Consider the following 13,042-nt stretch of genomic DNA (forward strand, 5'->3'; position numbering starts at 1 on the left):
TACCAAACTGTTGTTGGCCACCTCATTTATGTATGCAACATGAGGCCAGATATTCAGATTGCAGTCTCACAGGTCAGCAGATTTATGCATAGCCCAGGATCTAAGCATTGGCAAGCTGTCAAGAGGATTTTCCGCTACCTTAGTGACACTTTACATCTTGGCTTGTTTTATCCCAAGGGGGGATCATTGCCGCAAGACTTACATGCTTTTTCTGACTCAGATTGGGCTAGTTGTTTTGACACGCGAGTGTCCACAAGTGGTTTTTGTTTCATGCTTGGCAGTTCATGTATATCATGGTTGAGCAAGCAACAACCTACTGTGGCCACTTCGAGTTGAGGCTGAGTACAGGGCAATCTTCACAGCTACAGTTGAGTGTGTATGGCTCAGACGCCTTATGGCTCAATTTGGGTGTTGACCAAGACACTACCAACACTATGTACACTGCCAGTCATAGCGCATTGGCAATTGCGAGAAACCCAATTTTCATGCTCGTACAAAGCACATTGAGATGCATTACCACAATGTCAGGGAGAGGCTCTCAACAAGAGAGATCAGCTTGGCTTATGTGCCAACACAGGACAACCTTACATGTCTTTTCACAAAGGCATTGTCTCGTGAGAAGTTTGAAGCTTTCCGCAAAGCTTTGGGCTTACTCCCCTTTGTGGATTGATCATGTCCTCAAAACATGGCACTTGCTTTTACTCATGTGCAAGCTCTCGTTCACTGCACCACTGCAAGGGGGATTTGTTACCATATACATGTGGTAGTGATGTGTGTGAACATACTAGAACCGTAGAGGCATTTTTTTCCCTCTTTAAGAGGTTTTTTTCCCCAAGCATTGTATATACGCCCATTACTCTATCTTTCCATTGCACACTAAGTAACAGACTCTCTATTGTGTGCCTTGAGCTTCCTTCATCTTCTCCAAGCTGTGTGTGTTTCTCTACAACCCTAATTCCAACATACACCTCATGTGCTGATTTTTTTAATCACTCAATTCAAACATTTACTTTCACCCAAGCTTCTTCATCCTCGTGAATAGGTCACCCAGATTTGGGTTCATAAGCGATGACAATTGCCCTAGCAAGACTTGCTAAAATTGGAAAACATGGTGTGAGCAATGTTCTGAAGAGTCTAGGTTCTTCAGTGGCTGATTTACAGACCTTCATTGAATTTCAAAGCTTCAAACATTCTGTAAATCTCATTTCATTGTCCATTCAATTGCGTTAAGCTACAATGAGGTGCTCCAACATGAAAGGCCACAACCCTTATATATTCTACTTGAAAACCGAAGAAGAAAGACATGTTGAAAGATAATTACCACCTAAAAATTTATAAAAATCCAGGCTTACATTGAGGAAAACTTGAACATAATTATTGAATGTTATACATGAGCATGAAAAAGTAGCAGGAAGTATATCGTCTGCAATTGCCGACGGTGTTGCACGCGCAACCTTGTATCTCACAGAAATTTGACAAATTTATGGTGCGAGAACAACTCTTTCTCCACTCGACACTGTTCTCTGACCACCAAAACCCTTGGCTCACTACGCAAATAGTTCATAAATGTCTCCAGAGATGGCAATGCAACTTGCCCCTGCAGCCAGTAATACCATAAACCATGCAACCACTTTTTCTCGCCTTGTAGCGATGTTGTGTACATCTCTGCAACGATAACATCTAGATAACTTCAGTATTCAGCCAGCAAACATAGCTCGGAACAGAGAAAGTACAAATGGCAACTTGAACTTAACAAGTTCGCTTCGATTAATTATGAAAGGTATAAATTAAGATCTGACGGAATTTTTGAGCAAAACCAAATACCACAGTATCTAACATCAGGTTTTAACTCCTTAAAAAACATAATCATAGATTCCTCTCCTAGCTTGGATATGTTCTACAAATTTTTGTCTTGCTCGCTAAGGCTACTCAGTTGTTTGGTGTGGCTCTTCTTGGTGTCTTCGAGATCAGACTTGAGGCTTTTGCTCCTGCTCAGCCGGTTGATGGTGCTGACCTTTTCAAGAGCTATCAGGCATTCACTCTCTTCTTGTTTAGTTAGTGGCCAAGGCCCTTTTTACTCCCTTTCAGGAAGGTTTTTCCCCCCCTGGCCTTTTCTCAGTTTTCTCAGCTTCTGGCAATTGGCTATTCCTATCACTACATACCTTGGATCTTTGGGCACCCAACCCACCAAAATTTAGTCCATCAAATTAGAGCTCAAGTGATACATCATAAGAGAGCTCATCTTATCTTTCCTCAAGTTGTGGGCTTGGCTCGATACTTTTCAGGGATCCAAGAAATTCATATTTGATTCTCGCATTAAAAGACCTTCAGAGTTGGCAAATGAGGAGAAACATTATGTAATACACATTATGCATCCACATTGTTGATAACATGCATGCATTACACATGAATCATCAGATTACGAATAGTTTGTGCATCTCCAAACATCCGTTGAAAAAGTTAATCTAAGATCATACCTCAACACAAGGGATCCAGGGAAGACAAAGCCAAGGCAGACAGCTGATGTGGACCCTGTAAACTGAAATGCATCCCATATATCCGGGACAAATGAAGCGCCAACAAAAGCTACAGCAACAAGGCAAAATGTCATAGAGTAAAATCGTCGATCATCCAGAGAAATCGGACGAGCCCTGGGGAAAACAAGCCCATCCACATTGAGGCGGAGGGAGAAGTTGAGCAGAGGATAAACCAACATGAGATGAACAGCATATCCCACACGGACAACATCTGACAAAACTGCACCATGTGGCACTTCAAGGTCTGCATCAAAGTTGGACAATACGTCACTTAATGTACCCTCTCCAAAGAGCAGGTATCCAAATACGCTTGTTGTGACGTATATTGACGTGCAAAGTCCAAGAGAAAATCGTATCACTTTGGTAGAGTCCGACGCCCTTTTCAACTCATTTAATATAGGATGGACTGCGAAGGAAAACAACAAGAGAATGAATCCCTCCGCAATTCTGCATATTGAACCATAACTTTACAAGCATCTCTAAACAAGAAGAAAAGGACATAGAAGAGTAATAAGATTATAACCAAGTAAAGAACTTACTGGCCATCAAGCAGAAACTAAAAAGACAATATTGATAAGACTGCATCAATAAAGCGGACCACCAAGCGCTTTCCACAAAACAACACAATTTGACAGGAAACAGAACATTACAAATTGACAAAAAAGGACGGAGAAGGGAATAGCATACCACTAAAAAATCTTATGATGAGATAAAGAGAAGAAAAGTGAAAACGCTCTAAAAGCAACACTGAACAGGGCAAATCCTATTCTGACTAAAGCACCTGATCCAATAGACCAATAGTCCTCTTAACTTAAATACACAACTTCAACTCATCAATTTCACGAAGATAACTTTCGCATTTGCAACTCAATGTCTTCTCCCTGTGATGAAATACTTTAGTTCCACATTTACAGACATTCCACTCTTCATCTCAAACTTACTTGAATGGTGGCAAATATAAGCTGTCACCAAAATTGGCACCACTGAGAAGTAACCCAAAATGGTGGATGCATCCAGGCTAAATGTAGGGAGCAACTTTGGTAAGCCAATAGTTCCAACAGCTAGCTTGTACAGAAAAATTGCAGCAGTAACAACGACAAACAAGATCGCCAACCCAACTGACAAAGCTGAAGTAAGCTCCAATGAATCTAAAACATCAACACAAAATAAAATGAGGACACAATTTCAATATTCCCAAACAGGGAAACTGCAAACTCAAAACATCAAACGATGATTAACCATCCAAATTGGCCCACTTGGACGTTTGCATCCCAAACTGAAACATCAAACATAATGTTTCAAAGACATCTTTATTTGTTGCAAACAAGCGTGTGGGTGTCCATGTTTGCATAGGTGTTTATGTCTAACGCAGCCTGATGAACAAATGACACTTGCAACTGACCATAACAGCCACTTTCACATGGATTCCAGCCCTGACATTTAGTCCCTTATCCACAAAACGCCTCCACTAGCCTCCAAACTCAGAGGCTCACCTGCACGCACATGTGCTCACACACACACTATGCCATAGACCAGTGTGTATACAAAGTGGACACAACGCGATTACCACCTTTGGAATTATTGAAGTCCAAAAGAAATTTGGGACTAAATGTTTCTAACCTATTCTCATCAACAATGTCACAAATCTTAGTGATCTTCCCTTCCACTTAAACAAGTGCTTCTTGTAGACAGTCCATTAAGTTTGGCAAGATCACTGAGCCAAAAATATATACCTAGATGAATCCAGGATAAGCCCAGATTCACCATTCAAGGAAAGTGCAAGGTACGGACTTATGGTAGTCACCCATAGGACAATATAACCATCAGCTCCATTGTGCATAGTATTGACTAAATACTACGGCATCCCCATCAATGTCATCAGTGCCCAATTGTGGGTGTAGAACTAGGTGACCAATATATGCTCCCCCCCCCCCACACACACACACACGAGCATACATGAATACAAAGATCTGCGTACTGAGTTTCTATCATAACTCTAGAGATGCAGGGCAGATTCAACCCCACAATGAAGCCTAGCACTAATAGAAGTATTAAACAGGAAAAATTAGCACAAAAATGAGGGTAGTTTGTTACAAAATGATGATGTGGCATGACCCTATAAGTCTATCCAACTTAAGGTACCCCGTCCGAAGGGGCCAAAAGGGACAAAAGAATTAATGTTGATGTCAAAAACTGATGACGTGGGAGAATTGTACAGACAACCGAGAATTGCATTGGCAAGCTGACGTGGAAACAGTACGCATCTCCACGTTTTGTTCTACCAGGCCAAGCCTGTAACAGCTGACGTGGCATAGCTGTACAGACCGTCTGTGATTTGCGGAGGGATGTTGACATGGCAAAACTGTACGGACAACCCGCAGATCGCGCTCGCTCCTGACGTGTCAGAGCTGTACGGACGACCCGTGATTTGCGGGGGGGGATGCTAACGTGGCAAAACTGTACAGACAGCCCGCAAATCGCGATGACTGTTGTCGTGGCACCTGTATTTCCGCAATCTGCGTTGCCTTTAAACTGAAGTTGCCAGATACTTAGAAGATCACAATGCTTTTCATGTGAGTGTATCGAAACCTTTTAAGAGTGAGGTGCCAATCAATAAGGCGCCTGAGAAGCAACATGAAATGGAAGAGAGCGAGGAGATTCTCGTTTTGAAACAGATACTGCTCATAGGGAAAGAAAATTGGAAGGTAAAGTGAACGGCGGCTCTTACTTAGTCAAGAACTCTCCGACATTGGATGCGAAGGGGATGGAGGAGGAGGACCTAGCAGATACTCCTCAGATATTGGAACTTTTCCTTGAGATTTTCGGTCTAGCTTTGACTATTTCGAGAGATCCCGCAGATCAACACGGTATAATCTGGTGCAGACGAGACTACACAAGAGGAGAGTCACTCCGCTCCTTTGTCACAGGTTACCAAGATGGAATAAAGTCACTCATTTTCCTTTGGATGTCAGGGATACTAATGGGCTGACAATATTCTGCTATATGATTTTATGAAAGAAGTACTTCGACATGGGAATTCCCGAAATGATTCCGATTTATGTGTGCTCTCTCATGTGATTGTATTTGAGTGCAGGTTTGAAAGACAAAATGACTGTAGCATTTCGGTCTTGAGATTCTATGGACATGATAGCAATCAGAATTAGTCAATCCACCATTAGTGAGGTCCGGTGTGGATCTAGATGCAATTGCTAAACACGTTGCCGAGGGATCATGGTCCTAGATCTCGATGGATTTTATGTGATTTGATTTGAATGTGATGTGAATGTTCGGTGACTGTCGTCTTTGTGCAAGTGTTGGATTCGTGTCATCTATCGCATCGGTACTTAAGAGTCAATGTCTACTAAACTAGTTTGTGGCTTGTGTCTGATATTTGCAAGGGTAATCGAGGACGATTACAATTCTTTCAAGAGGGGGTATGTCACAAAACGATGACGTGGCATGACCCTATAAGTCTAACCAACTTAAGGTACCCCGTCCGAAGGGGCCAAAAGGGAAAAGAATTAATGCTAATGTGGCAAAGTTGCACAGACCGCCCGTGATTTGCGTAGGAATACTGACGTGGCAGAATTGTACGGACAACCTGCAACTCGTGATGATTGCTAACGCGGCACCTGTACGGATTTCCACGATCTGTGCTGCCAGCTTTTGGCGCCAGTTTTTGGACCAGATGCTTTTGGAACTTGTAGCTTTTGAGGCTCTGCTTTTGGGCATCCCTTGTATTGTTTATAAGAGCCCTTGGGGCCTCACTCTATAGAGCATCTGAACACTGAGTCTGAGAGCAAAGGTCCCTCGAGAGTTGTATTTACCGAAAGGGGCGCGAGACTTTGGGACCAATACCTCTGGACACGGAACGAAGCCGAGCCATGTAAGTTAGATATTTTGAAGTTTTTGTTTGTGTGTTGCTATTAAACTCTCGCTTGGGAGTGTTCAAGCTTGCTACATAGTTGACAAGGCATAGGGAGCACAGAAGATGGATAGAATTAGCACCATATCAACTCGTCGTAATTGGGACGAAAACTTCGCAATGTGAAGTCTACGTGTCTACCTATACAACTAAAAAATATACCTCGATGAATCCAAGATAAGCCCAGAGTCACCCTCCAAGGAAAATGCATAAACTCATGGTAGTCACCCACAAGACAATATAACCGCCAGCTCCATCATGCATAGTATTGACTAAATACTATGAAATGCTCGCTAACATTGTCAATGCCCACGGTGGGTCCAGAACTAAGTACCCAATATATGCTCCCACACCCACACCATACTGTAAGGTGCAGCGGAATGAATGTTGTATTTTCTCAAGATTAGTGATCTTTACTGCTCAAGGTTCCTTTTAGTTCTTAGGGAAAGAGAGAGCTTTCCGTCTTATAGAGAGTGTGGTGATCACGAACAAAGTGAGTGGATCTAGTGCGTGCAAATGAATGAGACTGAGAGAGGGAGAGAGAAGAGATACGACACCGAGAGGTTGTAAAACCCTCCTCCGAAGGCCCCACTCTCGTCGGCGAGAGTGGTCTACTTGATTGCACGAAAGAGTGCAATGCAAATGCAATGGACTGATGCTATTGGACTATGCCGATGACGAGACGACGACGATGGAGACGGCGGCGACTTAGCCTGGCTCTGGGATCTTCCCTGTGGCTGAAACTTAACTGTTTTTGTCGGGCTGAATATGGGATGAAAAACGCTGAAGGGATCTGGGATTCTGCTGCGGTTTCAGGGCTGAATTGCAGAGAATAAAACGCTGCTTCTTCTAGGGTTTGCTGTGTTTTTGATGGGGGCTGTTGGTGGCTGTAAAACTGAGTCTCTGCTGCGTTTCAGGGCTGGTTCGGGCTGTCGATAGGCTGGCTGGAAACGCTGCCACAGCAGGTTATAATGGGCTGAAAAATCGCTGTCAAGGCTGCTCCCAAAAACACTGCAAAACTGGGTGTTGGCTGGCGTTAGTGTCTTGCAAAAAACGCTGGTCTGGTCACTTGCTGGCGATTTCCTGCAATGGTGAAAAACGCTAGGCAACACAAGGGATGGCGATGGTAATCTGGTAAACACCGGCGAGGAATGGTCAACACCGGCGAGGAAAGATGCCCTATGATGAGAACGCTAGGTTTGATGGTCTGGCCTCGCCAAGGAGATGGGGAGGTTCTTGCTGAGAGGAAGGGAACACCTGCTGCTTGGGGAAGCCTGTTGTGCTCTCTGCTCATCTGCCAATTTGTGCTAACTTGGGTTTGCTTATAAATTAACTTACCCAATTTGCCCTACTGACTACCCAACAAAAGTCACTTAATAAATAAGTGATGAAAAATGTCAAAAATAGGGGAAAATGGGATAAAGTCATCTGAAAAATCCCCGAACTGACTCTGATGGAAATGCTTATGCTTGTGCAAGGTGCAACCAGAGGATATGCATCTATACTGAGTGACTGGGCATGCACGGTCTACGAATAGACTCACAAAAGTGCCAGATCACTCCTAATCTAACTTGACTGGACTTTGACAGAAACCCTGCTATGGTGTAGCTTGTCCACATACACATAGGGTTGGAATGTGTCACGTGACATCCCCTCCTTTTTAACGTGAGGTACTGGTACTGAGCTGCATGGCTTCCTTGTAGTCTGCCAACAACTCTGGATAATCCTTGAAGAACTCTTCGTCTACCCACACCGCTTCATAGGTTCCTCGATCTTTGAACTTCAAAAAATACTCTCGTACTTGTTTCTTCGAACCATGGCGAAACCGATGCAACAAGACTTGCTCCGGCTCCATGACCTCTGCTTCATCGATGATCTCCGGCTCTTCTTCTTTCGAAACGTCCTTTGGAGGTGTTCCCTGAAACACTTTCAACCAAGAAACATGGAAAACGTTGTGCATTGACCATGAGTTAGGCAACTTTAATTTCATTGAAACCTCATTAATCTTTTTGATGACTGGAAATGGACCATACATACGAAAAGATAATTTAGGACATTTCTTTCCAACTTGCTTAAGACGCTGTTTCATAATCAGTAGATACACCCAATCTCCTTCCTTGATCGAGACCTCCTCACAATGCTTGTTAGCCTGTCGAGAATAAGATTCATGAGCCTTGCTTAGCTGAAGCTTCACACTCTCAGAAATCTCATCCAATGATTGACTCTCAGCATTGGCATCAAGCATTTGACTGACCGATCGAGTCAACAATAACTGGAATCGACGGCCAAAAGCTGCCTCATAGGGAGTTCGACCAATAGCAGAAGAGAACGAATCATTGAGAATAGCCTGTACCAATGGGAGATAGAGCTCCCATTGAGACTGCTAATCATGAACATAAGACTTCAACACATCAAAAGCTAACTGATTATAAATTTCCGTTTGACCATCTGACTGTGGATGAAAAGCGGATGAAAAATTCAACTTTGTGCCAAAATTTTCAAAGAGTGCACGCCAAAAGTTGGAGGTAAACTTAACATCCCTATCTGAAACAATGGACTTTGGCAAACCACAGAGGCGGTACCAATGCTTTATGAACAATCGTGCAACATCCTGTGCAGTAACTGTGGCCTTACAAGGAATCAACATGCAGAATTTGCTGAAACAATCAACAATAGTTAAACATTGAGTGTTCCTTGAATGCTGACTTGGTGGTAAGTTAGTCACAAAATCCATAGAGATATCCTGGAAAGGTCCCTCGGGAATAGGCAGCGGAAGCAAGAGGCCTGCTGCTTACCCCGAGGAGCTTTCACTTTTTGACAAATAGTGCAATGTGTGACATAACTAAACACATCTTTTCGCATTTTAGGCCAATAGAAAAATTGTTCAATCTTTTCCAATGTGGTGTTCATATCCCTGTGCCCACCCGTGAGAGAGTCATGTGCATCATGCAATATGGCTTGCCTAAGAGAGGGCCACACACATAGACGCTGACGAAAAAATAACAATCCATCACGAATGAGATAGTTGTTGGGCCCTTGGGAAGCAAGAGCCTGCAACCAATACTTACCAAACTCCGAATCTGCATACTGATTCTTCATGCTGTCAAAAGACTCACCCTGTATAGAAAATGTGGTTCTTGACTCAAGAGCCAAAATCTGTCCTTTGCGACTCAACGCATCTGCAACAGGGTTAGCTTTTCCCGGCACATACTCAATCAAACCACCAAATTGCTCAAAAAATTGTGACCACCGCGCTTGGCGATCACTCCAATGTGCACTAGGCATAGAATGGAGCCACTTGAGGGCTTGATGATATGTGCGCACTATAAACTCTCTACCATACAAAAAATGCTTCCAATGCTTAAGAGAGTGAATGACAGACAAAAGGTCTTTATCATAAACTAAATAATTCTTTTCCACACTATTGAGCTTCCGGCTAAGGAAAGCTACTAGGCGACCATGGTGCTGGAGCACAGCGCCTATGGCGACGTTGCTCGCATCCGTCCATACCTCAAAGGGATCATCCCAAGAGGCAAGGATAAGACACGATGCTTCTGTCACCGCAACCTTGAGAGTTGCGAAAGCCTCAATGGCTGCTTCGAGCAAGTCTACGCGCTGACGGCGAGTCTTTACCCCTTTCAAAACATCAGTCATAGGTGCAACAATGCGTGCAAAATTCTCTGTGTGCGAACTATATGCTTGACATAAACCAAGAAAAGAACGCACATCATATGCAGTTTTGGGCAAATCCCAATTACGAACCTGTTCCACCTTCGCGGGGTCTAGCTGGACGCCTTCTGCAGAAATGATATAACCCAGATAAGTGACTTTAGTAAGAAAAAATTCAAACTTCTTAGCTGCAATGTACAACTGACACTCATCCAAACGAGTTAGTACCCGTTCAACATCTCTTTCATGTTGTTCCCACGACGCAGAAAAAATGACAATATCATCTAAAAAGATGAACACACATACACCTACCATGTCGCCGAAACGACCTACCATGAGACGGTTGAATGTACCCATGGCTCTTGTCAATCCAAAGGCATAACAATATACTCCCATTGCCCTCGCTCAGTGCGAAAGGCAGTCTTGAAAATGTCGCCTTTGAATACCCGTACCTGATGGTATCCACTTTTGAGATCGACCTTGCTGAAAACCTTTGCCCCATTGAGCCTATTGAGGATATACTCAATGCGAGGCATCGCAAACTTGTTCTTGACGGTCATCTTGTTTAATGCCCTGTAATCAACACACAAACGAGATGAACCATCCTTCTTGCGAATGAACAAAATAGGGACAGCAAAAGGATTTGCACTAGGACGTATGAATCCTCTAGCCACCAACTCCGTGAGTTGTCGCTCTAACTCTTCCTCCTGTGACTTGTTCAAACGGTAGGGAGCCTTACTGACAGGCTGCGCTCCCTCCATAAGCTCGATGCGATGGTCCTCCGGCCGCTCCGGTGGAAGACGAGGTGGAAGATCATCCTGCAAAAAGAGATGTTTAAATTTCATAAACAACTCCGAATACTTACCTGGAGCCTGAATGCTCTGGGAAACCGGGGCAGCATATATGAATGCCGCTTGTGCTCCTCGTCGTAATTCATGCTTTACCCGCACATGCGAGATGAGAGGCAAAGAATGCAAGCCCTCCTCAGCACGAATGATGAGGGGGGAATCTGTTTTGGCATGCAAAGTGAGAGTTAGAGCCTCCCAATCAACGAGAGGGTTCAGTTCACGAAACCACTTCATGTCCAAAATCATATCACATACTACTAAAAGAAACTTGCTAAACGGTAAACATCACATCAAGGCACTCCGTCGTGATGAGAGAGTCCATACCAGGAGCGAAGCCAGAAACCTCGATAGGAGATTTCTGACTAACCTTTAAGCGGGCTCTCTCAACAAGAGGGGGACTAATCACATCATGCATACTACCTGGATCAAACAATATGATAAAACGTTGTCCTTTTACATGACCATAACACTTCATGAGAGATTCATCAATGTGTGTGTCAGAGTCATGAGATGATAAAGGTTGTGTTGAGACAGAGTTTGTGGTAGTTGCAGGTGCCTTTGGTTCTTTAGGTGTGACTGTCTTAGGACAGTTTTTCTTAATGTGACCCTTAATGTGACATTGAAAACATCTACCTTCTTTAGCATAAGTCACTTGTTCTTCAGCCGTGATGTATCCTCCTACAATTCCTTGAGAAGCTTTTTCATCAGGGGTTAGCTTAGGTTTTGCAGGTGCTTTAGCTTTACCCTTAGATTCATTGTGAGAGTTCTTTTCCGAGGAATTAGAGGAAGAAGGGCTAGAAGAATTACCATTCTTACCGTTCTTACTGTTCTGTGTGTTCTGAGAATTCTGAGATGTCCCTTGAGAAGACTTGTTCTCCTTAGGCTTTCCCTTGTTGTGCTTCATCTCTTGGGCGAGAGCGATTGCTACCGCCTTGTTGAGATCCGCGGGGTCAAAGACTTCGACATCAAACTTGATGTATTCGTCTAACCCAAAGAGAAAAGCCTCTTTGCGCTCATCATCCGACTTGCGTAGTTGAGTGCCTAGCTGCAAAACACGGTTAGAAAAAGACATGACTGACATACCATGTTGCTTGAGATTACGCCAATCCTCTTTCAAGCGTACAAGATACTGAGGTGGTATAAACCGCGCCTTGAGCTTGTCTTGGAAATCAGCCCAACTAAAAGAGAGGGGCATGAAATCGTCGGCTGCCTCTAGGTGCGCGGCTAGCTGTGCCTCTTGCCATGCATGGTACCAATTGATGGCATCACCGGCAAGGTACATAGCTGCCGTCAAAACTTTGCTATTTCTTGTTTTCTTAGTTGTCGCAAAATAAGCATTAAATTGATGCAACCAAGAATGAATAATTGTAGCATCCATCTTACCGTCATACTTACTGAAAGTCAACTTTTCTGTGACTGGATGATTGGAGTCCGCATCGTGGCTTGCGCCACTTGACGAACTTCCCCGATCTATGGGTGGATCGGTCTTCGAGGCTAGGACTTGGGCAATAAATTCTTGATTGCGAAGCTCCCTTTGAGCTTCACGCTCAGCCCTCCATAGCCAATCTATGCGCAGCACGATCGACCTCCAATGCTGCGTTTCTTGCTGCGGCTTCTTCCTTCCTTAGTTCTTTTCTTGCGTCGCGCTCGCGTTCCAAAGCAAGGCGCTTGTCGTCCTGTCGATCCATCATGGCAATCATTTGCTTCATCATTGCCTCCATAGGGTTTGGCGTAGATGGCGAAGGGGGAGGGTTGGAAAAACCACCTGGTGGGGAGAATCCTTCGTCGCCTATCTCATGCTCATCACCTGAAGGCAAAGTATCCATGCCGCTTTGGGTGACGACCATGCACTATGATCTTGTGGTCTTAAGCTCGCGAGGAACTTCGTTCTTGAGGGTCTTGAGGTTCTTGAGGTCCTTGATTCGTGAGAATCTTGGGTTCTTGAGGTTCTTGAGGGTTTCTTTCGCTTGCTAATCGCGTTGGAGAAGGATCTTCTCTTCACCCGAGTTCTACCCTTTTCTGCGGGCGCACCCCTTGGCGGCCTTGCGATCACACCAAGGTTG

The 13,042-nt window shown here is 44.0% G+C and overlaps 1 protein-coding gene across 1 annotated transcript in view; it reads right to left on the reverse strand.

The window, feature by feature from the left end:
* Positions 1-1,306: 1,306 nt before the first annotated feature.
* Positions 1,307-13,042, reverse strand: part of LOC147428166 (amino acid transporter AVT6A-like) — a 43,484-nt gene continuing 31,748 nt past the window's right edge. Inside the window, exons 3-5 of the mRNA XM_086497667.1 lie at positions 3,479-3,685; positions 2,478-2,943; positions 1,307-1,665 (exon numbers count right to left, since the gene is read on the reverse strand). Coding sequence (XP_086353793.1) covers positions 1,548-1,665; positions 2,478-2,943; positions 3,479-3,685 — 791 coding nt within the window. The 3' untranslated portion in view covers positions 1,307-1,547. The remainder of the gene's footprint in view (positions 1,666-2,477; positions 2,944-3,478; positions 3,686-13,042) is intronic.

The sequence above is a fragment of the Adiantum capillus-veneris genome, chromosome 23 (genome assembly GCF_014529385.1).
Source record: "Adiantum capillus-veneris isolate H3 chromosome 23, ASM1452938v2, whole genome shotgun sequence".
NCBI classification, from domain to species: Eukaryota; Viridiplantae; Streptophyta; class Polypodiopsida; order Polypodiales; family Pteridaceae; genus Adiantum; species Adiantum capillus-veneris.